Here is a 26,602-nt window from a genome sequence, read left to right as displayed (position 1 = left end):
TGCCTTCCTTCCGAAGTTGACCTGTCTGCTTTCCTCCAGTCAGTTTTCCATGACAGGTCTGTTCGATGTCTTCACAGTTGTAGATTCACAATCCAAAACCTGATGAAGAATCACCATGAGATTCACAAAAAAACAACCACCACACTGCTGACTTCTTTTTGAGTGCTTATCCCCTTAAAAAAACAACCAAAAAGCCAAGCTGAAATAATTCTTTAAATGTGGGTGTGTTTCCACCGTTGCACACCTCCTTTCCTTCCCATCCCCCGCCTCCCCACCCCCCCACATGACGTGGACTATGACTGAGAGTAGAACATCAATGTCACCATGTGTTGGTACCCAGTGCATGATCTTTATTGGTAAAGGTAAACCTACTTCCTGTCCAAACAGGAAGTCGAGTCCTAGAAGTGTCAAACATGGAAAGAATGACCCCCAAAAAACTTATAATGGTTCTGGTAATTGTCACAGTGATCTTTCCTCAGTATAAAATCGAACCATTGACAGAGATATATAATCAATAAAACATGCACATAGTGTTATTCTGAGAGCTAGTCACGTATTCCAAGAACTCTGTACAGCAACGGACATTAATTACAAAGGGAACTACTATGACGACAGCCGTATAACTACTCCATGTGTCTTACGTGACCATGGGGACAACGGAAGGATAAGGCCGGTTCCAACTTGGATTATATTCTCAGCTCAGGTGGTTTACTCTGTGGCTTAGTAAGGCTGGACAACCACATAATAAATGTATATCATCGTGAAAGCTAAAACAAAATCGCCCTTAAGCGTTCAAATGGACTTTTTTAGCTTTCCATTGATTTAACATCATGCAATGACTTCTAGGATAGCTAAATAACTATGTATCCTGATTTCCTATTTGCAGGTATATCACTGAGGTCTTTGCGTGTTAATCATTGGCATTTCGTTATAGCCATCCTGCCCAGCGGTAATGAGTGGTCATGATGTACATTACATGAATCGAGAATAATTTGTTGGGAATGTGGCTTTCCAAGCACCAGATTAATCGCTTCATGCCCAATTTAGGCTTGTGATGAATGTTGCCTTACAAGAAATAGCCGTCCATTTTGTGTTTACATTCTACATCTGTATCACTATCATTATCCTGTTGAACTAATTTATTGAGGCTAATGGTCAAGTACAAAAAGATGATAAATATAGTTTTCATCAGAGCTCTTTTTCAGTTGGCAGACATTTTCTGATTGGTTAAGATTTTTTGAATGCTAAGAGACACCACTACCAGCTAATTGATTGGAGGTGTAATCCTGACCTCTGACCTGCCTCCCCTGCCATGAGGGCTGTGCTCTTCTAAGTTCTTCCACTATAGTTTGTTGTGGATGTAGAGGAACAGTTTCTAGAGGCTCGAGGTCAGTAGCACCAGGGATGATTTCGATGTCGAGGTTCGACTCTTCCACCTCGCAGCAGCGATTAACTCCATGGAGCAAGGAATAACCACCAAACTGTTTCCATGCCTGTGAAAATCCATTCCCATCCTGAGCTGAATCCATCTGAAGACACTGTAAGCAATTAATATAAACCTTTAAGGGTCACAAGTCAATTATTGAAGAGCTCCATGGCACTGGGACCAAATTTGGCCATGAATGTACTATATTTACAGTCCTTGATGACATAACACATAGTTCTTGTCTCTTAGCCTACGGAGACTTATGTCATGGAGTTATCGACAGCTGTGCGTTCATCACAGCAAACCCTTGTATACATTGCAGGGTGTTGAAAGTGCCACAAAGCTCTAATTGGAGGTTGGAAACTCTTGATTGGTCCTCCCAAGCCAGCAGTGTCCATCATCCCCCATCGCTGCGTTCCACCACATCCATGTAGCGCATGTAAGAATCACAGAGTAGTTAGGCAGCGGTTATAGTACGTTCTGAGACACTCACGAGAACCAATCCATCACCAAATGTTTGATTCAATTTACACAAATCCAAAGGTATCGAGGAAGCAATCTGAATTAAGACACAAAGCCTTCAGCTTTATTGTTTTTTTTGTTTTGTTTTTAGAACTGGTTGTCGTTGTTCAGGATCCACAAACGAGCAGAGCATTCGTACTCGTAAAATGAACAGAAGAGGAAACAAGTTAAATACATAAAAGCATTTTTTACACACACGCGTAGCTGTTCTCCATATAACTCTCTTACAAAAAGGAAATGGCCATGTTTTGTTTCAACAGTAATTTAGTTCCTGTCTAACAATGTTGGTAAAATATATATATTTATATATATATGTATAGATTTGTCTACGGTACCTGTGTATATAACACTGTTAATCACAAAATTGCCCCCTACACAATTCAATGCAGTAAGGGGACATCCTAAAAAAAAGGGGGCATGATCCCTGTATAAGTGGGGCAAACTGGCCCGGTTGCCGCTTTTCATTCTGGGGTCAGACTTTATAGATGGGCGGCTGTACCCTGCTTCAAAGATGATTCTGTTAACTAAATACAGTGTAGTTGTGAAATAATTTATAATAAAAGTATCCCACCTCCTCACCACCCAGGCAAACTATCACAACAGCTGCTCTGTGTATTGATTTTAGCAAACAGGAAGAGACACTGGCTTTGATTTTATGATCAATGGGAACCCTGGACATACCCACTGCATGTGTACGATAATACAGAAGTGGGTTTGGAATGTTGAGATTTGCTTAGCCAATCAGAATGCTTAGAATGCTGACCTTAACCAGTGCTATTAGCCTGCATTCTGAGTTTAGTGAGAGTGTGAAGAAGGGTCAGGAAGCAGTCAGGGACACTGTTTGTTTTGGCTGTGATTGGGTGAACTAGTTCTAATTGCCCTACTGCACACACATGTAAGATGTTAATAGCTGTTAACTCCTCTTTCCGCTTAATATTTAGCTTTGTTCTTGAGCCCATAATTTCACTATAAATTCGATATTTACACTGTCATCAGAGGTTGTTAACCACTACTAAGACCCCTAGCAGAGGGCAGTAACACCTGGACAATACAGCTATGGAGGGGACTGATGTTTACATGGTACTGTCCATATCCACAGACAGCGGCACATGATTACGCAATGGTTTCATGGATACCGTGGAGCGTCTTCGGTAGTTGATCCGTACTTGCTCACCTACAGGGGTAGCGGGAATTATTTCCACCCACTATTAAATAGAAATGGGTAACTATTTAAAGAAATGTGCTCAGGTTCTAAAAGTGGCACATCCAGATTCAAGCTTCAGTTTCTTTTCTTTCTTAGAATTGGAATCCCAACGCGCAAAGGATGTGAAATTTCAAAGCACACAGAGCAAAGGAATGTAAAATTGTAAACATCCAAATCTTTCTAATGAAACCTTTTTCTGCTCCCTAATGATTCGATCCAACAAACGTGCTTTAGGAGAAGCCGAATAGCATGACAAGACAAACATGAAACTCACAGTTCCAAAAGGCCATAACTCTAAGTGTAGATGGCGCGGTATTGAATATTTGGGATTTGCTGACTTCAAGTTTGCGAGCCACATGGGTCCAAAAAATGGGTTCCATGGAAGTGCCTCATGCTATCTAGTGTCTCAAACACAGAATATGCAACAACCTTTTCAATGCATAATCCAAAGCCATGGAATAGAGTGTGTTACGACTAATGATGTCATACGATGTTGGTATGTCATGACTTCTTATTCTGACTTCTGATGTCATGGTTGATATCGCATCAAGAGGGGAGCCCTGAATTCCTGGTCCTTGTTTGGAAGCCCAAGGAACAGAGTTAAGGAGTGGGATTTGTCAGCGAACACGTGGGGTTGTGGTTTGGGCAAGGGGAGGAAGAGCTATGTGATTGTTTCAAAGAACTTTTATAGGACACAGTACCCAGAACCAAGATGACAACAACAAGGGATGCCTCTTGCAGCCCTTGAAGTGTACTAAATGTTGGCATGGACTATATTAGTATACTGGCTGAGATGGCTCGCAGCATTAAAATGGGCATTGACCTCAGTGCCTTGTACGCAAAAAGTCAACAACAGAGGGGCAGATTTACAACAAAGTGACGCATCTCTTGAGATGCGTCACTTTCCTTGCGCCACCCGGAAAAATGCTTGCGCCACCATGGATGTGCCGTATTTACAATACGGCGCACCATGGCGGAAGAATTGACAGATGCTTCAGAAATTCTGACGCATCTATTGGGGCAAAAGTCACGCATTGCTGGAGTGGTGTCGCAAGCACGACGCAACTCCAGCAATGCATTTTGTGGCCTATTCCTACTACACTGCGTCACTCCTTACGCCTGCTTCAAGCAGGCGTAAGGTTTGGACGCAGTGGCGTCCTAAAAGTGACGCAGTGAAATCTTGTAGATTTCCCTGCGTCACTTTTACGAGGCTTTCCTGCGTAGGAACGCCCCCCTGCATACATTATACCTGACGCAGGTATAATGTGACGCAGGGCTTTACAACGTGACGCATCTCCCTAGATGCGTCACGTTGTAAATAGGGCGCATTGTTTCCGCCACCGTTGAGTCAAAAAAAGTGACGCAATGGCGGCGCAAAGAGGTGCAAGGGGCTTGTAAATCTGCCCCAGAATGTTTTCCTGTGTGCAGGTCTGTTTAATATATCGAGGTGGGGTCGTTTTCCTAGTCTCTTCAAATTTTTTGTAGGATTGGTTGATCACACAGGCTGTAACGACAACTGTAGAGTGGTGAAAAATATGTACAAGGTGAGCTTTCTGTGTAGGTACCCTGGTTGTGATAAACAAGTTCTGGTATTCCTAAGATCTCTGGATATTGTAGATGGTGTGAGCTGTTCGCCTTCAGCACAATGGGACATTTTAAGTATGTAACCTGCTGCGGGGGCTCGGCATCGTTATCTGAAGGGTTGCCATCTGTGGTGTAGTAGAACGGGTTCTACACACACACATATCTCTTCTATATTTTTTGTAAACCTTTCCCACAGAACAATTAAGATTAATAAATGTAGTACCTGTTGTTTCAAGTAATTGTGTATATGGCTTCAAATACAACTGTGCAAAATTTAATTTTAGAGCTAAGTTTTGAAAAGAATGATAAACTTCTCAGTTTAGGAAGATTAAAAATGTGTTTAACTTAGCAGAACATTGCCTGTGTGTGACAATTCTCCTAAAATTATTTGTAGAAACTTTTTCCATTGAGTCCATTCTTGTAAGACAATTTTGCTCAGGGTTTACACTTCACAAAGGTTGTTAAGATTTAAAAGAATTTGCACACTTTGCGGAACTAAACCTTTGCTACTTTGCACACACCCCTAGTTTTAAGTACAGAATGACATTTCTAGTATTACAATAATCCCCAAAATGTCCTCGGCTGACGTGCTGCACAGAGCTCATCATCATCGGAGGGGCTGTTGGGACCAGGTGAACGTGGCCACCATCACTGTGACACGAATGGTCAACAATTGTGCAGGCATGTCAGGAAGTAAGGTGGAGGGCGGATCGTTTTGACCTGACGCTATCCTGAGTACCCAATATCACATGGTTCATTACTAGCCAAGAAGTGAAGGGGGATATAAACATGGATTACCCAAAATCCAGTTTGTGGGCTTGTGTGCTCACATTCCTTCATTTCAGACCTGACCAATGAACCCTGAGCTCCACAGAAGGTCACAAGAAGATGCAAGCCCCACTGCTTGGCCATCATTACTAACCTCAGGAGTACTCTCTTGAACAGCGGCTTCGGTATCTTGCTTTCCGGTGTCCTGAGTGGACGCTGATTGAATAGAGATACTTCTGCAGCTGCCTTCTGAATCTGAAGTTTCTAATAATACATTTTAAAACTGTTTTATTCTGGTTACTTTATTTAATTTACAATAATAATTGGCAATAGTGACCACATGGTCATGAAATGTTGAGCCTAATTTCCCGGATCAGTGCTTTAAATTAATCTGAATGCATAATACTGACTGTAATCTAGAGTATTATCTTTCCAAGACCTTCATAGAATTGCAAAACCGTGTGTTTAAGCACTATTGTTTTGTGGTTTTTTTGGGGGGTGAAAGGACGTGTACTGTCCATAGTTCCAATTTTCTATGGCTGTGTCCAGTCACTTCTTACGATTGGAATGGCTCAGAATGACGTTGTCCAATAGGTGCCCTCACCAACATTCTGCCCTGATGACTCGAATATCCCTCATTGAGTTCAAGCAAGTTGTTAAAGTCATGTTACATCGCGAGACCTCACAGGGTGAAAGTGAGACCAAGCACAGTAGCAGCTGTGCACGGATATCAACGAAAGGGTAAGAGAGGAGAGCGGGCCGTAAGGATAGCGGACGTTGAGCCTGATAGGCTGGCGCCTCAGAAAGCAGGCGGGGCTGCAAGCTAGCCAATTGCAGTCACTGACTCTCTCGTAACTAGACTGTCCATTCACAGACGTCAAGTCTCAGTGTTCAAAATCAATATATTTATACGTCGCCCCACCTTTGTAGAGGAAAAATGGCAGTGCTGAACACATTAAATGCCTCGAAAAGCAGCATGGCTGCCCTTTGAAAAAGATTAACGACCAGCCATCAAACTCAGCAACTCAATCCAATCCAAGACTGGGTTTCATTCTAAGAAAAAGTATTGGTTACTGTATATATTTACACCTCAGAAGCACACTCCATTCATTTTAGGTCCCTCACGCTTTTTAGGAAATGTCCTGTGTCCATGACTATACACACAATTAAAACTATTTTCCCTTTCATTGTCACACAACACACTCTCGTTAAACTGGTGTCACTGAGGAACCACTAGAGCTCAGGAAGGGATGAGTGTTGAGGATGCGCAAAAGGAAGACGGGATAGCTCTCTCCCCACGAAGAAGACTTGATTGTTTGGCCATGGTAATTGAGAATCCTTAAAAAGTGGTACTGCAGTAAGATAAAAACTGGTGGAGTTACTACACATGACATGACAGCCAATAACTTAGGTCTCTTTTGAAGAGATGGTGAATACAGGGAGCAGTCAACTTGTTGCTGCCGGAGAACTTAGCCACTGACTTGAAAAATGTGAGCTATTAAGGCATGAGAATATGGAGTACTGGTGCAAGCCAAGAAAGTTGGGCTGTTAGTGCATAAGAATGTGGGCCATTGGTGTCCATCAAAACCTAGGGTCACTGATGCATACCAGGAATCTAGATTTCTGGTGCATAAGAATGTGGGCCATTGGTGCCCATCAAGACCTAGGGTCACTGATGCATACCAGGAATCTAGATTTCTGGTGCATAAGAATGTGGGCCATTGGTGCCCATCAAGACCTAGGGTCACTGATGCATACCCGGAATCTAGATTTCTGGTGCATAAGAATGTGGGCCATTGGTGCCTATCAAGACCTAGGGTCACTGGTGCATACCGATAACCTAGATTTCTGGTGCATAAGAATGTGGGTCATTGGTGCCCATCAAGACATAGGAAAACTGGTGCATACCAAGAATCTAGAGTTCTGGTGCATAATAATGTGGGCCATTGGTGCATACCAAGAATCTACATTTCTGATGCATAAGAATATTGATGAGTGGCACATTGCAAGAAGATGGGGTGTTAGAGTACAACACGAATATTGGTATGCAGTGGCGCGGTGGCCCTGCTGGTTAGCCAGATGAGCTGTAGGTAGGAATTTGTGACTTCAAAAGTTGAGTGCAAAATGGTACAATATTTTCAGTCAGTCCATTGAAAGGTAAGAAGGCCTGAAGCATTTGCAGCGTTGAATTAGACATGCGGTGCACATAAAATGTGAAATGGGTGTCTCTCATGCATGGGGGTGTGGTCCCATTCAAAGAGATAAGACTTTACATGTACACCATATTACAGATTTGCATGCAAGGGCAAAGCGGACCTCCTTGGTGGTGCACAATTGGTGCACCCTCCTTTGGGAAGGGGCATGGAAGGTCCCATAAATTCACCCCTCCAAAGGTAGGCCAGTAAGTGCATGCGGTGAAACCACTGCTTCATGTTTCATTGTTGCACTGTCTCTAGAGCATGCACTGGAAAGAATGCATTTTTAGGTTTAAGTATTCACAGCATAGCTGTTAAACAGACCGATTTCTGGCAATATACAGAGAGTGGGCTTTCGGTCCTTACCGTTCAACCATTGGCTTTCTTCTACCAGCCGCTTTAAGCCATTGGCCATAGGCCTTGTCAATCACTTCTTGGGCCAGCCCAGTAGTATATTCATCTCTTACCTAATGCTATTGGTTGTTTGGGTGCATTCTTCCACCTCCAGCGCTTGCATTGAACTGCATGAGGAAATATTATACACCTATAGCCTTCTCTGTGTGCTCATGCTGACTCCCTCTCGATTGTCACTTTCTAATGAATTAATGCTTCATGAGTTAGCACATTAAACTCCGACATGTGTTGAATTTGCCAGTGTTTGTTTTCTGTAAGTGGACTGACAGTCCAAGTTTGTTCCGGGCACATCCAGTGGTTCTTTGATATGCGTCCTGGTATCCAAACTCGATACAAGATTTTCATGATGCGGCTTCTTCATGGGCAGGACTAGGTCCACATACACTGAAGGGCAGAGGGCACCCAGGCAGAAATGAGATGACCAGCTCCCAGGGATTGTTACTGGACGAGCGTTTGGGTTTTTGGAGATGCAGTGATGAAAATCTAATTTAACTTCACTTCCATAATGGAACTGGTTCCTTTTGCTCAATGTAATTGATTAGATCTGAATGCACCCTTTGTTTGTTTCCAATGGAAGCACAGTACGCAGTCCATTGTCTGCTACCCTGCGTGCGTCCCCCCCGCCCCCTTCTATAGGCAGCAGAAAAACATTGTAACTGGCCAACTGGTATTTACACGAAGCCCACCAGTGCTTCCCACCTCAAACGAGTTTCGAACTAGAGGTGTCCATGTTTTCGTTCGTCTGATCCTGTTAAATGCAAAACTAATTTCACACGTCCTTTGACTGAAGCATATTTTATCCACCAGCGCCTGAAGCCCGGATCCAGGCGCTTGCTTTAATTTACGTCTTCTGCTAAGCAGAATTTGTAAGTCTCCGCAGGGCATGCGGGCATTTGTCTCGTGGAGAGTTAACTTAAGCCTAAACCTAAATAACAGGAGATGACGGGAGTGGGGGCGAGAGGAGGGGGGCCCAATGAGACAGCATTCGAGAGCGCGTGCAGCACGCGCGAGTACGAGGAGGTTTTAAATTAACCCTTTTAATTCTGCCCTGGAGGCACGTGCCATCAATCTCCGTTGCATATTGGATTTTTACGCATTTCTCTAATTTGTCAGCTGAAAATTGGCCGGCTGATTTAGGAAGACATGTTGTGGTTGGGGAGGAGGGGCAGGAAGAACTTTCAGTTTGTTTTTAGGCTGCCGCTGACGAGGCTGGGAGAGGCACCGATAGGCGTCCAGTAAACTGCCCCATAGAGGCTCCCAAATTCTTGTGCACTAGACGGGTCTGGCTTCAACCATAAGAAGGGGCCGATACTCATCAAACCCTCCTCCTGAGAGTCAGCCCCATACCTTAGGGGGTCTCTCACTTATCCAGTCTCAAAGACCCCATTGACCTTAAATAGTTTCACTGCTGAGAAGCAGCAGTATTCTGTTAACAGTAAAACAACGTTTGCTCCTGAGTCCCAAGTTCCCCTTCATGTCTTCATCTGGATCTTGAAACATCTAAGGAGCCACTCCCGCTACAGAGTGTGTGACATAGCAGTGGATTTTCATCTGAGCCTCTATGCGGTTATTCCTGCACCGTCTGAAGATCTTGACCTTGACAGGTCATTCAAATGTAACTTGGGTAACTGGGCTTCTCTTCTGGAGCGATAGTTTGTTTACGCAGTCAACGGAAACTCAAGGAGATCTCATGCAAGTGGTGCAAATCAGATTTAGTGTTCGCTCCATTTGCAAGAGCTGGTACGTGGTGCCAATCCTATGGAATTAACATGGCTGCCAGTGCTTCTCCGTATCCATCTGCAACAAAGAAGTGATAGATCGCAACATTCTATGGCCGGAACAAACTGTAGGACACTGGTCTGTCCTACGGCAGAATACTGAACAAGACCCAACTTCTGGTACATGCGTCACTGTTTCCCTCAGCATGAGAAAGGTGCTACAGGCCTAAGGATGTGCAGACCTTATCAGGGCCTGTCCTCTGAAGAGTGAGTCTCTCCCTCCCAGGGTAGGAAAGTCCCAAGTGACTGCACGTAAAGGCAACAGTCTTAACAGGTGCTTCTGAGCTGTCATTTAAAGGCTGAAGTTCATGCAGAGTGGAAAACGCAAAGATGAAGACAGGACTGAGCTCCAGTAGGCAAGGACGTAAGCAGATCGGACGAGCGTACGTAGTGTTTATCTTCCATCATCATGTGTGCATTTAATTTAAAATCAACCCTTACAAAAATAGTTTCTCTGTAGTAATATACGGCTCTTGATTAATCGTGCCGGCAAATATAATTTGGTCGCTCACACTTATCTAAGAAACTTACTGTTCAATGGTAGACCCAGATACCAATGGCAACATGCCTCAATCTCAATTTCAAAAAGAGCTCCTGCTTCAACAGTCAACATCTCTAACACAGGTGCAGCCTCGCCAATGTACCCCCAGACTAAAAATGGATGACTCCTCCATAGCTAACCAGCACAACAACACCCCGAACAACTACTGTGCATTTGTAATACCAACCTACAAACTCCCCCGTCACCCCAGATGACGTAGGCGCATTCTGATGTTCTGGCCTTGTCTGTTCCACAGAAAGAGCTGCTCTTCTCCCACCAAAGGTCTCTGCAGAGGAACCTTCTAGTGTTCACAGAACCCCATCTAAGAGGAAGCCTTCAGGGAGGCGACTCTGTTTGCTAGCTCACGGCCATCATCAGTGACTTTGTGTCAACTGCACCTTTTTCGAAGCATATTCATTTCCAGAGGCCGAGCCTGTTTAGTTATGCTGCAAATCTGGAATATAGCTGGAATAAGGGCCACATACCCAGCCACATGGCTGATTTTAGGTTTATCAGCAGCCAATGGAGGCCAAAGATAAGGGGGTTGGTAAGGATCATGAACGGATAGGTCTGTGTTAGTTTGGAGGCAAGACTGTGAGATAACCTCATGTAATAATGATGACATATGCCTTAGGTCAATATTTCACGTACATCTCATGCCTTGGTCAGTAGACTATATTGAGCGAGGGCAATGATGGAACTTAAATGTTCTCTAGGACTGAGAACGGGATATTGTAAATTTTTCCTGTGGGATCTGTGAATGCACGCACCTCCTGACAGAAGCCGGTTACACCTCTCTAATAGACTCTAATAGACTCTAGAGGACTTGTTTCAATGTGAGCACCTGATTCCTTAATCAGGAGAAGCACGCCGACAGCGTGTGAGCTTCACGGTATAAGACCCAAAACCAACGCCGCAGGGTCTGTCGGGCAAGGGCTGCATGGGACGTCATGTGCAAACAATGCAACTCACAATAGAAATAATGTATGTTCCTTTGTCATCGACAAGGTGATTTTTGGCATTCGGGACTCCGTTAACTCTGCAGTGATATTCTGTATAGGTGTGTCTTCTGCCTAACAAAGCCAATAGAATCTTTATTACTCCCTGTTTTCAAAGAAAAACCTGTTCACTGGAGTATACTTCTAATGTTACTAAGTTGTGCAGCTGTGGGGTGTGCACAAGTTATATTTTGTTCCCATTAAAGAAATTTAAGGTATAGAGGGCATGGATCTGTACCATATGTGTATGTGCTTCCCATGGATTCTGGCACTGAACTTTGTAATTCATATGATTGTTTCAGAAGGAACTGGTTTGCCTATGAGAGGAACTTTTAGGTTGTCAGTCAAACAATAAAAACTTGACCGAGCAAGAAGAAGCGCAGACAACCTCCTAGGGTCTTCATGTGTGAGCAAAGGGCGCTTGGCAATTAGTGGCACTACATTATCTAAGGTATTTATAGGATCACCAATTTTTGTGCATCAGCATGATACATCTATGCAGGACTGAGCTAATATACCCAGGATTCTCCAACAAGGTGACTCCTTTGCCTTTTTGTCTTAGTGGCTTTAATGTGAAATGTGTCACTGTAGCACAGCAGGGAAATGCTAGCACAACAAAGATATCGCGCTTAGGATCAACCCACCGACCCGTCTCCGTTCCAAGCCCTTCATGTAATATTGCAGCGTGCCAGTACCAAACCTCGTCTCTGAGGAACCAAGCCATCCTTGAAGGACTAGGGGTTTGCTTGCCCCAATGTCAACAGTTACCAAGTTTAACTTGGATTAAAGGGTCCTATTTGAACATTTTCTTGATGCTTGTAGCTTTCCTTTAGTGGCCGTTTTGGTAGAAGATATCAAACTCTAAGAGTCACATGAGAAACTTTGGCCAATTCAAGTAAAGGCTAAGCCTTCCTTGATGACATGCTTGTTGGAGGAAGCAACAATGTATTTCGTTATGCCATGTATGTACATATCTCAAGAACAAGAATGTAACAGGATTTCTGACTCTTGTCAAACAAAATGCATTTGCAAAGGATCTGAGAAAGAGTAGAAGGACTTCAAAGTTGTCTGGAAAAAGGGTAAGCAAAGAAGGCGAGTTTTGCTAAACCCTCTGAACTACGGCACATGAAGTGCAGAGGGGTACTGCGCGGAGAAGACTTCACCCGCTGTTGCAGGATGGGTAGTAGGCAAGTCATAACTTTAGGTAATAAGACCCTACCCTGTCGGCTCATGCAAGGTCACCTAGATCCTGGTTGTACAACTCAAGAAGAAGCAGACTCGCTGCTGGGAAACGGGGAGATTTGCAATGGACGTATGATACGGGGGGCCATTTGGGTAGGCAGAGAGGCAGCCATATGTCATTGGAACATGCGACTCGCTCAGACCTGCTGACATTAAATCGCTCGGACAAGTCGAGAACTCACACACTATTCCAAAAGGCTGCTCTGCCGTCAACATCCCACCTACTGACTGCACGGGTCAGAATGTGAGTTGTGTTGCGGGTGTGAGGAATATGAAAGTGGTATTTTGCTTTACAGGAAAGTTAGCGGCAAATATGACTTAAGCGGAGCAGGGGTCCCCACCACTGTATTGAGACTGAGGCAAATCTCAATAAATAACTACTTCCTAAAAAAAAAGTGCATCATCCTTATACTAATGATACAACAGCACCACCAAAAAAACCAGTCCAATCCAAAAAATGACACAGAACACTCACACGTGTGGTTGCTGACCCCATATACTTTTGTTCTGTGCTAGATGCCATGACTTGAGAATCCCATAGTGATGTCTCCTGCAAAGTCCTGCCCACCCCGGAGCAGGGCTAGAACCTCAACGCAGCAGAGGAGGGGTAAAGCGCCCTTATCATGGAGGCAGGAAGTGGCTGGCGGTCATTGCTACAAAGGCTTCCGTCTAGTGCCTAGTTAAAGCACGAGGCACCATGCTCCCCATGGCAGCATTTCATACGCACATCTTCACCCAAACCCACACAGCAAACCAGGAAGAAGGTGCGGGTCAATTGAGATTGGAGACCCCAGCAAGCTTCTTCGGGACACCAGTGTTACAGAGAAAATTGGATTACACTTCATAGTCTAAAGCCTGCTCGTCAAATCGAAAGGGACAAGAGGCAGCTGGAAGAGGGGGAGGGGAGGGAAGGGTTAGGCAGAGAAACACCAAAGCTAGACCTTTGCATAAAGAGAAATTCAAACTGAAAAAGAAGAAAAAAACATTTTTTACAACATTTCAATTTTCTCGGCATATGTTGGTTCTTCACACAGAAATTCAGTTCGTTTTTTGTTCATTTTTGTCTTCTACGGGATTTTTTGTCGAGTTTCAAATATTCAGCGTTTTCTCGCGTTGTTCTATGTTCTTCGCTTCGCGAACACACAAAGTGGTGAAAGAAACAGTCCCGCCTCTCTCTCTCTCTTTCTCTTCTTCTCCTGTATGACCATGTTTGTGTGTTTTGTTTTGAAAGGTGTTGTATTAACATTTGTAGAATAGGCAGAAGAGGGAGGCAGCCAGTAGCCAGATGGGTGCAGCCAGCTCCAGGGATCCGCTCTTTGACATTGCTGTTCCAGGTCCTGCAGGGGAAGGGAATAAAGAGAAGTGTCAACAAATGGACCCCTAGATACTGAACTTTTACTTAAGACCTTCACCCAACCATCGACTCAGACCTAAGTCAGTGCCCGAGTGACGGCATGTGGTAGTGCGGGGAGTGGGGTGAGCTATACATAGTTGTGCAGTGAGGATGCCATGGGCATGCCGGGCTGCAAGCAAGGAAAATGGCCTCTTTAACTGCTGAGGGTTCAAAGTGCCCTTTAGAGGTCTATGCCCCAGTACTCCCACACTAGCTGCACCAATGGTAGCTACTACCATAACCATATGGTATGCACTGCCCTGTAAATTGTACTTATGCCTCTCAGTGGCATTCATGCTCACAACGGGGCAGATGTACTAATATTTGGTGCAACGCAGCAAGACAACTTGCTGCGCTGCATCAAATGGAGAGGGAAAGAATGCACCATATCTACTAATATATGGCACATCCCTGCTCTCCCTCTGAGCTGGTACACTTGCAGCTGCCAAGGGTCAACTTTGGCACCAGGGTGTCTGCGTTACAGCTAGGATACCTTCCTGCACAAAAACAATCCTTATTCTATGTGAACTGCAGAATGTAGCACACGTAGATAGAGGAAATAATGAGGACAAATAAACATATTACTCCTTGTTACGCCTCTTCTTGGAAAGCTACAATTCTGACGCATTCCCAGGTTTACTACTCTTAGTAAATCCAGGAATGTGCCAGAAACCTTGGGTCGATGCGTGGGAACACCCGGACTTCACCCATCGAACACCTTCCAGAGGCAGAGTAATGCAAGGCAGTGACTAGCGCTGCCCTGCGTTTCTCCAGATTTGTTAAGCAACGCAGAGACACACAAGGTGGCTCTGCATGGCATAGTAAATCTCATTTAAGGGCTTGCGTCATCCTTGCGTCACCTCCTGTGGTGCAAAAACCATGCAAGCCTTTGATAAATCTACCCCAACATGTGCAAGACTTCTTTTGCCAACTGTGATATTAGGATCCCCCTCAACGCGGCTTTCTGTGACTGCCTTCAAGTGAGACCACATTTACCTCACAACACACTTTTATTTGCATTGGTTGCAACCTCGTCAGCCTCTTTCTGTTCGTTCTGTTGAGGAGGGAAGAGAGTATTTCTTGTTACCCCATGTTTAAGGGGCCTTCCAGGGAACAGAAGATAACTTGCACTACTACCCATTCTTGCATCATCAACAATCATAAATAATAAGGGATTCAGTTTGTCCCTATGTTTCATGATGTTCTTTTGGGTTGTAAACCCCATTGTGACATCATTCAATAGATGGCCAATCATTGGAGAGATTTTATTTAGGTGGACAGATGAATCCGCAGTATTAAATCACCTGAAATTGATGGCATCAATGATTACAAAAACCATTACCTTATGAAAGCAGACACCTTATACCATTTGTATGTGTGTGATCACTTTTGGGTCCACTGGCATAGCAGGACGCTGTGGGCCCTCATGGAAACAAAGAAAATGGGCCACTCTGCCTTGTTTGGTAGTAAAACACAAGACACACAATTGATGGACGGAATGCAGAAAACATTCACCCCCAGTCAAGAGATCTGCGTTAAATCCATCATTCTTTTTCTCACCATGCCACCCCAGTTTAGACCTGGCCATATGCAAATCAGTCTTGACCCTGTGCCTCATGGGAACAGTCCAGCCCGAACTGCTAAGCCAGGTCCTCCCTGGACCGGAAAAAAGCATCCTAGGACCGGTTTCGGGGTTTCAGACGTGGGTCCCGTGCTCTCCATGCCACTGGAGTCAAGCTATTCTGGCTGATGAGGGCTGAAAGCCCGAAACCGGTCCTAGGATGCTTGTTTCCAGTCCAGGGAGGACCTGGCCTGGCAGTTCAGGCTGGACTGTTCCTATTGGGCGCAGGGTCAAGACTGATCTGCATATGGCTGGGTCCAAACTGAAATGGCATGGTGAGCAAAAAAACGATGGATTTAGGCCCAGATCTCTGTACTGGGGTGAATGTATGATATTGTTCTGCATTCTGTCCATCAATAGTTCTTTTTGCATTTGTCACCCCTGGTAGTAAAACACAGCAGTAACTGAGCCACAATCCTGAGCCGCGGTGCCAGTGCAATTCTGTACTAATGATAACTACGGATTAGATGTAAGAAATACTAGTTGCAAAAAACTGGGCAAAAATATTCAGCCATTATTTTTGCACCCAGTATTGAATTTTATGAACTATCCTATCTACTAAAAAGTGAGTTTGTAAAATTCCGATTCGAAGTGGGTTTTTATAAGACAATGGGATCTTAGTGGAGAAGGATGAGTCCTTCACAAGTAATACGTCCACAATTGTCTTTTTACTGATAACCAAGTTCCAAGTCGTACCTCGTTCTCTCAGAGTTGTGAAGTGGGGCCGTCTAAAGCCTACTCATGGGAGATGGTGGGGTATTGTAACCCCAGCTCGCTGATACGCAGAAATAACACTCAGTAAATTATTGTCCAGCCAGTGTTTTTTCTTTTAAGAACATGAAGTACTTTTATTACACACAGCTTTCTAAATACTACACATTAAATTCCAAAGGTATACAATCAGGTAGATGGAACTACCTATGGCGACACTCTCATATCACGTTACACCTCTAGTGGTTCCTGAACTCTATATACACAATATCACCCACCTATACACGATGCAATATCTTTCTATAAGAGGGTGTGATTATCAATAGACCTAAATGCTGTGTCATTGTGTCACCACATCATTCACAGCAATCATGTGCTGTAATTCATCAGTGTACCTTCACTGAATTCAATAGCATTTATTTCAGTGTAAAACCTTGCTTTGGTAACTTTCACAGGATCAATAAAGCATTGTGTTGAATAATATGTGTCCTAGAGTCTTTGTTTTACTTTTATTTGCTGCTACGGCAGCTTCAGGACCCCCCATTTGAGCTCCCTGCCTGCCCAAGCCCTGTACAAATACTTGGGCACCAGTCGTGAAAATATTAATAGGAACCCTGTGCAAGGCCCTGTATTCAAGAAAAAATAAATTCCTGAGAGCAGGTGAAGCGGCTTATCTAGTATCCATGCCTGCAGCAAGAAACGCCTCATAATCCCCCACCAGGGGGCTCAGACTTTGCATATCTGCTCTTTGTGGTACCTCCAGGAGAGACAAGCGCACCACCAACATTTTTTGAGAATATTGGGGGCTGCAGAAGTCACCCTGTGTCTCCATGGGGATGCTGAGCTCATGTTTTTGTACTTGGGGATTGGAAGGGTAAGGACCGACATCGGCTGCTCTTAAAGCTAGTACAGAAAACCCACTATTATTTATACCTCTTTAAAATCAGTGCTCTTGTCAATTGGACTATTATAAATCACTGGATCATGGCAGACACAACATATGACATTGCCACTATGAAGCAATTGTATGAGGGTTTACATGGCATCAGGGAAAAACAAGAGATATTTATCCGTCTTTGATTATTGTGTCTGTGGCTGTACTCAAACTTTGTGGCATATTTACTAGAGAAGTGGCAGAGCTTAATGCAGCTCACATAGAAGTTGCAAAAAGACATTTTATTTTATTGATGGCTTATTGTGCAGGAAGGGACACCTTCCTGCACATAAACAATCAAAGGCCTGTTGCTGTTTCCATTGGTCCTGCACAATGCAGCACACATGGAAACAGAGCAAACAAGGAGAAATTTAAAATTTCTCCCCGTTGCACCTGTTGAAGACCAAGTTTTCCCTGGTCTTAATTTTGGCGCTGCCCCATATTTACGCAGCCCCTGTAAATATTGGGCAGAGTCAAAATCAATGGGTGTTGTGGTGGAATGCCCATTTTAACACCCATTGCCCACCCCTTTCACACTAAGAATAGTGAGAACGCGGGCCTTATTTAAAAGGCAGCATTAAGCCACATCAAGGTTTTTTTTTTTCTTTCTTGTTCAATTTTTTTTATTAATGTAAGAGAGAGAGTATAAATAGTTAAGGTTCTACAACATGTAATACATTAAAAAAAAACATCTTGAACAATAAGTAATTAATATAAAGAATAAATATGAGCAATTATATATATAATGGATAAACCCTAATAAAAACAGATAGATAAGAACCTTATAATGTCATTTCATTTGTATTACATTTAAGTAAGAATAATTGATCACAGAAAGGATAAATAAAAAGACCCACAAGAAAAAAGAAAAACAAAGAGAGAAAGAAGAGGCGACAAAGGAACGAAAAGGATAAGAAGATAGAAAGAGAGAAAGAAGAAGAGAAACAGAGAAAGGTATTCCAGCCTTACTAAAAGAAAAGGGAAAATCAATCAGCAGTGATAAAAGGATATTGAGCCACCAGACCCTGAGAGGCTAAATGGATATGTTTATCAAGCGATCTCCAGACACCAGAAGAGATAAAAGGGGTATATTGTCCCTCCTCCACCGAAGTGTGAGCACCGCGGCGAAACGATACCCATGCCCACCATGTGTGATACGATAAGGAATTAAAGGATTTCCATTCTGACAAACATAATCTTAACAGCTATTGATAACAATAGATCTAGAAGTTGTAAATCTAACTCGTCTCAAGGAAATGGAGATGAAGCTGCCCAAAGAGCCAACAAAACTAGAGGAAAGGAAAGCTCAAACTGGATATTAAAAATTAGTAATAAATGCTTGTGGATTAACTCCCAAAACGTTTGGAGAAGGGAGCACTCAAAAAACATATGCTGAAAGGTACCAGCAGCACTTTTACAGTTCCAGCAAAGATCATCATCTTCAAGTTTGAGTGCATACAGACGAGCTGGGGTCCAATGCAGAAGATTGATGGTGAAAAACTTTGATTGAATCAGAGAAGGAGCCATTTTATTACGTAGGGCAAATTTCCAAATGGTTTTCCAAGAGTTCAGTGTAATATGTTTGAATACGGCAGAATCAAAGTGGTGTATCCATTTGAGCTGTGTAACCGTAGAAAGTGATGGTGGAGTGATAAACAAAAACTTATATATCCTAGAAGCAACATGTCCTACCTTACCCCAAAGCTGTAGGAGAGAAACAGTATTTGAGTCCGGATGAAAAGTACTTTTGGACAAAGCTACCTTAATTTTAAGGAATTAATAGAAATCAATATTATTGAGACTATATATTGAGGCCAACAAAGAGAAAGGTAAAGGATCATTGTTAACATCATAAAAATGCTTGACCAATGTAATGGCTTTGTTGGCCCAGTTTAACCTTGTCCCCGCATCCACATGAATCTTAATCCTGGGATTGTGCCACAAAGAGGACCATCTAGAGTTTTGAATGTGTAAGGACACTGCCCTATCAATATTTTTCAATGCCAAAATGGTGTCCGATATGATACGTCCAGAGAAGGGGAAAGTCAACGTAGATGCAGTCATCAAATCAAGGGAGAACACAAATGTTGTTCAATATACAGCCATGGCGGAATATGCCTAGTATCAGAAGAAAACTATAGAGTCCCCTGAGAGGCTAAGAACGCCGACTGATTTAAGTTCCAATCTGGAAAATTACACCACCCATATCGTAAGATTTCCTCAATTGTTTGTACGCGAAGCCACATCAAGTGGCTTAAGGCTGCCTTGTAAATAAGGCGAAGCACATATTGCCACAGGAACGTATAAAGTGGGTAAGAGTAAATAATGAAGAGTTCTGTGAGAGAGCAAACCTCGAGTTGTCTATGATGTCACTCGGAACACGAGTTAAAAAACATCCTTGTTTTTCAACTTTTACCTATCTATAATTTTATGTTTTATATGGCAACCAAATTCACCTGCCCTTGCTTTGAACTTCAATGCATTGTAGTAAAATTAAAGGAGGAGTCATACATAACATGGCCTCTCCTACCTGTTTCTAAAGTAAAATGAAAATAGCTGAAGCCCTGCCACAAAACCACACCACCCTCTATATCTCGCAACCCTCCCCCTCATATCCTATTGAATCTGTGCTCTCTGCTCTCCACCAGAACAGAGAATCATCACTGCACCCCAATGCATGCATTTTTGGCTTGGTAGTTGGGTCTGGGAGCCCTGTGTCAGGTCTGCCATGTTGTGAGCCAAGAATAAAAGAGAAAACAGTGACTTTTTATGTAAACAAGAGCGAAAGAGACAGACAGAGAGAGATACCCATCTGGTGGCTGAATTTCAAAATGTGAAACCTGGAATTATATCAGCTTCCCAGCTTGTCCAAATTTTGTGCACATAGCCAAATATTTTATTTCACAGAGCTTTCATTTTCTTTATTATGTGCTGTACAAGCACCACTTATATTTGATTTAATAGATTGTAATGTTGCTCTATCTCTGATGAGACTGCCTTGCCCCTTAGTTCACTGATGGCATTGTTGCTGGGGGTTGAGCCACAAATGTTCTAAAAACAGTCACTTTTAATAAAGATCTGTCGGTGCAGTGATATAAACTGATGTACTGGGGTGAAATGCTTCTGCATGTTAAAGAAATATGCTTTTTTGAATTTTGAAGAGATTCTATCATATTTCTATATTATTGCTTGTTGCTTAATAATATACATACCAAACGTTTCATGCTTTGGCTCGTACACGGACTCTTGGAGCCAAACCAGACCCAAAACCAAGCTCTGGGTCAGCACGCCCTATTAATTTGTCTGCGCACCATCTTCTCCTTGCGACTCAGACTCAGTAAATGGGGCCCTCAGTCACTTGTATGACTTGTAAAAGGCGAGGACTAGAAACATGGAGCCCTTATCACATGCATCAATTTGACAACTCTACTATCAAGGCTTTTTGCAGCAGAGATGAAGAAGGGTGTGTGCAATGAAAATACATTTAAAATAAGTAATCCCAGAGAAGAGACTCCAGGCTGTTGTTTTTCACATTACCGCATCCATGAATTCTAAGAGAGAACTACCAGGATCTAGGAGGGATAGACAGGTTCATAGTTTCAGCGGGGGTGTTTGTGGTGTGACACCTCTCATATGCATTCTTTGTTTGGTAGCTGCAACTAGGGGCCCTGAGTCAAGTCTGCTGTTTCTTTATCGGTTTTAGTTCTCATTCTAGTTTCACTAAGAGTTTTAACTTGTTCATTTTTCTGATAAACATCTTAAATATATGCAGTAGTAAATCTGCACATATGAAAGTACTGCTCAAATGGGTACAAATGTACTACTTTCTGGAATTAATAAACGTTGATAATAGTAGGCTTAGAAAGCTATGTCAGTCTCAGGTTTCCAGGCATGCTACTGGCAATTAATACCCAATAGGTGATGAGATGGATGCTTGCAAATAGTCTAACTAGAGGCAGACGCTCGGGATAGCTTTTTAACACATTAGACAGAGGCCCACCTAATGCAACCTAGGACTGACCCTGTTCCTCATGGCAACAGTCTCTCCGAACGTTGGTCATCTCACCCCTCCATCCTGAATGCATATATATATTTACTGCTACACCTAGGTGTAACTACCCTTTTTTTGCTTTCCACCGTCTCTGAGATTCTACACTTTTTTGTTATTCACCATTTCCGCATGCAGATGTACATCAAGTTGTAGACTTACATGTCTTCACTCCCTTAAATCAGGGTGTGAAGTTTTCTTACAGCAGGATTTGCTTTAGCAGGATTTACATGTGCAAAGTTATTGCTAGCATCTTTGCACACATAGGTGGAAATCACAACTTCAGTGAAAGACATCTCTACAAGGGGAAAGTATAGTATGGAGGTTATTATTAATTAAAAACTATTGCAAAATATCTTAATGTAAAATATAAATTAAATGTAAAGATTTGTTTTCATCTCAGAACTAATGTAATAAAATTAAATTAGGATTCCATATTTAATTTAAATACCTCAATTTTATTTATAAATAACAATGTTCAAACAATCATTTAAATAAATGCCCACTTCTGTATATATGTTTTCTTCATATTTCCTAAATGTAGTAAAAATCTTGTGTTCAATTAATGTAAATTATTTGCATTCTTCTACAAGTTTAATTGATTTTTAATTAATTTAGTATTACATTTTGGAATAATAAAATAATGAATTAAGAATGATATGTAATTGTTTAAATCTATCCATCCATCTATCTATCTATAGCATGTTATTTTATTTCCCTGTCTACAATGTTTTCAATGGGAGTTAGTTGCAGTAATAGTGGTTAGATACATGATGTGGCGATTGACTAATCAGAAGGCTGGCCTGGGGCACATTTGAGCCTGCAGGATTGCAGTTACGTTAGAAGCGTACTTTGTGAACAGCAAGGATCTTACTCATTTGTGGTTGGGTATTTTTATTAGCATATCCCTCCCTAAACCCCTCCTTATATTTCTCTAAACGCATCCTATTTTAATAGTACGCATACCCGATTTTCCAGCCACTCTGTGTTTCTCCCACATTTACTAATAAAATGTATAGCAACTTATGCGGCGATCTCTGCCACCATGCCAGAGACCTCTGCGCAGAAAAGGCAGAGGTTTCTGACTGTAGGTTTGAGAATAGTGTTTTATAGTATGTAGTAGTAATTTACTTACTACAAAAGGCAGCTTATGACTAGACCCATATATGCTTAACCTTTGCCCAGGACTTAGGACTATAGAAAAAGTATACATTGCCCTCCACAAACTGCATTGGTGGTTACAGCTAAGACGGTGGGCAATGCTGCAGTGAGCACTGAACCCGCTAAGCTATCTTGCAACCTGTATGAAAAAAGCAGTCAAGCTATGACCACTACTCTTGATCACATTCATTGGCTATCTATGGAAAATAAATTCTCTTCATTATGCCTCATGCTCAACACTCCTATCCCTGTACAGGTTAGCTTTGTGCTCTATGAAACACCAAGATAAAATGATGACATTAAAAAAATGTGGTATCCAACAGGTCACTGAGTAGTTATTCTTTCCAAAATTAAATTTGCATAACCTTTCAGTTTGGGCAGGAACTGGTGTGTATGGTAGAAAATGTGGGGAGATGTCAGAAGGAGGGGAATATGCACAGGGGGGCAAAGGGGTCTTGCTGTAAAACCTTTTCTTCAGGCATCGGGACAAACAGTGGTTCCTGGTCAGGGCTGATGAATTATTGCTGCTTAGCACTGGGGTACGTGAGCCTTGAGTACTACCGCCATGCTCCTTGGAAGGCAAATATTCCAATGTGGGTCTTGTCTCTCCAAGAGGTAAAGTGGCAGAGCAATTATGACTTACCATTGGCTAATTTGTGCCAGTGTTTGAAGGTGGTGGGTACCGGCTCTCAGTATTGGGAACCGAGACTTCTCTTTGTTAATCAGAGTTTGATGCAGAGGAAAAGAGAGAAAGGTAGAAAAAGGAGAAAGAAAGAGGAAGAGAAAGGTAGGGAAACAATTATTAAGGGAGAAAGAAGGGCTGAAAAATAACCTGCAGATGTGCAATATAGGGAAAGGAAGGAAGGGACTTGAGGTAGACTCAAGAATAAACATTTGACCCGCCCAACATCTGGTAGCACTGGTGGTGGGTTCCTGAGAAAACCTTTGGGCCCCTGTGAATCTTGTGTTTACAAATCAGGCAGTGAGGCTAATGTTTGGAGGTAGTGAGAGTCTGGGAGTCAGATTCACTACAACAGAACTAACACTCAATAAAGGTCACTGTTCAACCACAGCAACATTTTAAATATAGTATAAGGGCCAAATTACGAGTTTGTAGGATGGGATACACCGTCACAAACATGACGGATATCCCGTCCGCCATATTACAAGTTCCACAAGATATAACGGAATTGTAATCAGGCCCTAAGTCTTTACTTTCAAACGAAGAATATATAAAAGAATGTCCAAGATAAAGTAGAAGGATGTCAGTTCTGGATGAGAAAGACAGGGTGTGGAACGGATATTAAGGAGATTTGTGTGTAAATTACAGGGTGGGATGTTCCAGTTAGGAATAGAAAAAGGTAGTTTGTGGATGAGTTGTTTATGATTTTGAAAATCAGGAGTAAAAGATTATGAGGTGCACTTTTCCTTGGTTGATAGCCAACCTGCTTGGTGCCACATAACCGAGGTAGAAGTTCTACAGGACCCTCGCTGCAAAGTTCAGGCCGCTGTGCTATTCGGGCTAAAGATTATAGTGGAGGCCCATTAAAAGACTGATGCAAAAGTTGAGTTTGCTAAGAACAAGAGCTCATATCAGTGTTTTGACAGATTTGGAGGAAATGCCGGCCCACATTTTATGAATGTTCAATATTTGAAATCTGTACGCACTGGCTGTGTTGGTTACAAATGCTTTGAATTTTATAGAGAGGTTGGAGTGTACACCAGGACCTCTGGCAGGTGATGTTGAAGGATGTCTTTGAGAGTGGATAGAGTAATTGGAGATGCAGGTGCTGAAGCAGCAGGAAAGTACATTACATAATTCTTTGATGAATTCAGCATATCTGATTGAATGGCCATCCAGTCCAGGAACAGAAGGCTGTGAGACAACCTGCGATCTGGTTAAGTAGGTGAGGAGCAAAGCTTGGAAATATGAGAAAAATGTTGTTAGCATCTGTGTAGAGGTGGCAGGAAAAGCTTGAAAAGGTAATGATTGAGCTTGGAAATGACATAGAGAGGGAGAAGAGGTAGGAGCTTATGATTGAGGCTTGAGGGACACTTACCGGCAGAGGTGAGGGGTGGAGAGCCAGGAGCACTAAGAGACTGAGGGGCATATGTTCAAGGAAGTGGTGGAGTGAGGCGTTAGCCGTCATGGCTTAACGCCTCACTCCGCCACTTCATAAATACAAGGCTGCACCATATTTACAACGATATAGTGGAGCCCTGCATTTCCCCCTGCAATGGCGCTACGCAGGCATTCTTGCACCATAGTGAAAGGGTGTCTGCGTGCAGGGGAAAGATTGTTTATGTACAGGAAGGTCCCCCTTTCTATACATAAACAATCTTTAAATGCCATTTTGTCACTTCTATGTGTGCTGCACAAGGCAGACCACATGAAAAAAGCAAAAACGAGGAAAAATGATGCATTTCTCCTTGTTTCACCAACTTAAGACCAGGTTTTCCCTGGTGTTAATTTTGGCGCTGCCTCCTATGTATGCTGCCCTTGTATATAGGGGGCTGCGTCAAAATCAATGGGTGTTGTGGTGGAACGCCCACCGCAACACCCACTGCCCACCCCTTTCACGCTAAGCATAGCGTAAAAGGGGGCCTTATTTACAAGGCAGCGTTAAGCCATGTTGAGTGGCTTAACGCTGCCTTGTAAATGCCCATATCGCCACCACAACGTCGTATAAAGTGACGTTGTGGTGGTGATAGGGGCTTGTACATATGCCCCTGAGAAACAACAATCAGAGAGAAAGGATGAAAACAAAATTACTGCCAAGTCTCTGATGCCAGGATTGTCTCAGGTAGATAGCAGAGTGCTGTGATCGACAATACCAAACATGGCAGACAGATTGAAAAGAAAGAGTATGGAGAAGAGGTAACTTTGAAGATGAGCAGAAGAATTCCGTACTAATTGCTCAAGATTTTTTTATGAAGAAACAGAGTAGAGACGGACAGCAGTTGGCAGGAGGTGAATGGTGTGCGGTGCTTTTTAGGTTTTGCCTGCACTTCGCTGCATAAATCTTATAAGGGGCTTACATCCCGCCTCCCTGATTTCCTTGCTTTTCATTGGTTCCTGAGCTTGCCACTTATTTTTCCTCCGTAGTTATTAGCTGTAGCATTCTGTTTCCTGTTGTTTCTCTTATTGTTTCTCGTGTGCTTGTCTTATCAGTTTACCATCTCCGAAGTACTGTTACCATCCGCTTCTCTTGACTTATTTTTTTTAAAGGGTTTTTACCTCCCTAGCTGTTCTTGCCCCATCATAGTAGGCAAATGTCTCTCTGACAGTGCTCGGAAAGCGGTACAAACCTTAAAAATTTTGTCCATGCAGCTGAGTCGGCAGTTTTGGGTCCTCAGCGTGTTGCTAAACTGTAGACAGCAGCACATGGCACAGCCTGGAATGCTGGCCAGGATGCAGCTGGGCCACAACTTCTGGTGCCACACCCACAATCATAAGGTACTGGCCCATGTGCAGCTGGGTCACCACTTTCAGGTCGACAGCTTGCTGCTAAACCCAGGACAGCAGCACACAACCTGGAGTGCTGGCCAACGTGTAGCTGGGCCGCAACTTCTGGTGCCACACCCTTAAACATACAAACAGGCGATAGCAGTCCACGTGCGTATGGGGCACCACTTCTGGCCTGCTGTGATGAGAAGAGGGGTCCGCATGAGAAAGACCATGTAATTGACCAGTGGCTGATGGAGAAATGCTCCCTGCATGAAGTATTACTTTGGCAGCGACCTGGCTTCATGTCCGTTGTTGCGGGGCAGTTCCATGGATAAGAACATTTTACCCGATATAACGCCCATTTTACTTCTAGCGTGGCATCGTAGCGCTGTCAGTTGTTATGCTCGGCGGCTGAAGGAGAACTGTTCCCTGCATGCAGCATTGCTTTGGCGCCTACCTAGCTGTCTACCTCTTGCATCTGCTTGTTGGGATTGTTGGTCAATTTGCCCGGAGCCTGTCTTGTCGAACTTGCCTCCACACTACTGTGTTACCAAAATGTACAGATTTTCTGTATGTCCGTTGTTGTGGGGCAGTTCCATGGATAGGAACTTTTT

The 26,602-nt window shown here is 43.1% G+C and overlaps 1 protein-coding gene across 2 annotated transcripts in view; it reads right to left on the bottom strand.

Annotated features, from left to right (window-relative positions):
• Positions 1-329: 329 nt before the first annotated feature.
• Positions 330-26,602, bottom strand: part of LSAMP (limbic system associated membrane protein) — a 1,027,936-nt gene continuing 1,001,663 nt past the window's right edge. For both annotated transcript variants that reach the window (XM_085621152.1, XM_085621151.1), the window contains exon 7: positions 330-14,009. In XM_085621152.1, coding sequence (XP_085477278.1) covers positions 13,912-14,009 — 98 coding nt within the window. In that variant the 3' untranslated portion in view covers positions 330-13,911. The remainder of the gene's footprint in view (positions 14,010-26,602) is intronic.

This window comes from Triturus cristatus, chromosome 8 (genome assembly GCF_964204655.1).
Source record: "Triturus cristatus chromosome 8, aTriCri1.1, whole genome shotgun sequence".
In the NCBI taxonomy this organism is placed as follows: domain Eukaryota; kingdom Metazoa; phylum Chordata; class Amphibia; order Caudata; family Salamandridae; genus Triturus; species Triturus cristatus.
This window is presented reverse-complemented; position numbering and strand designations above follow the sequence as displayed.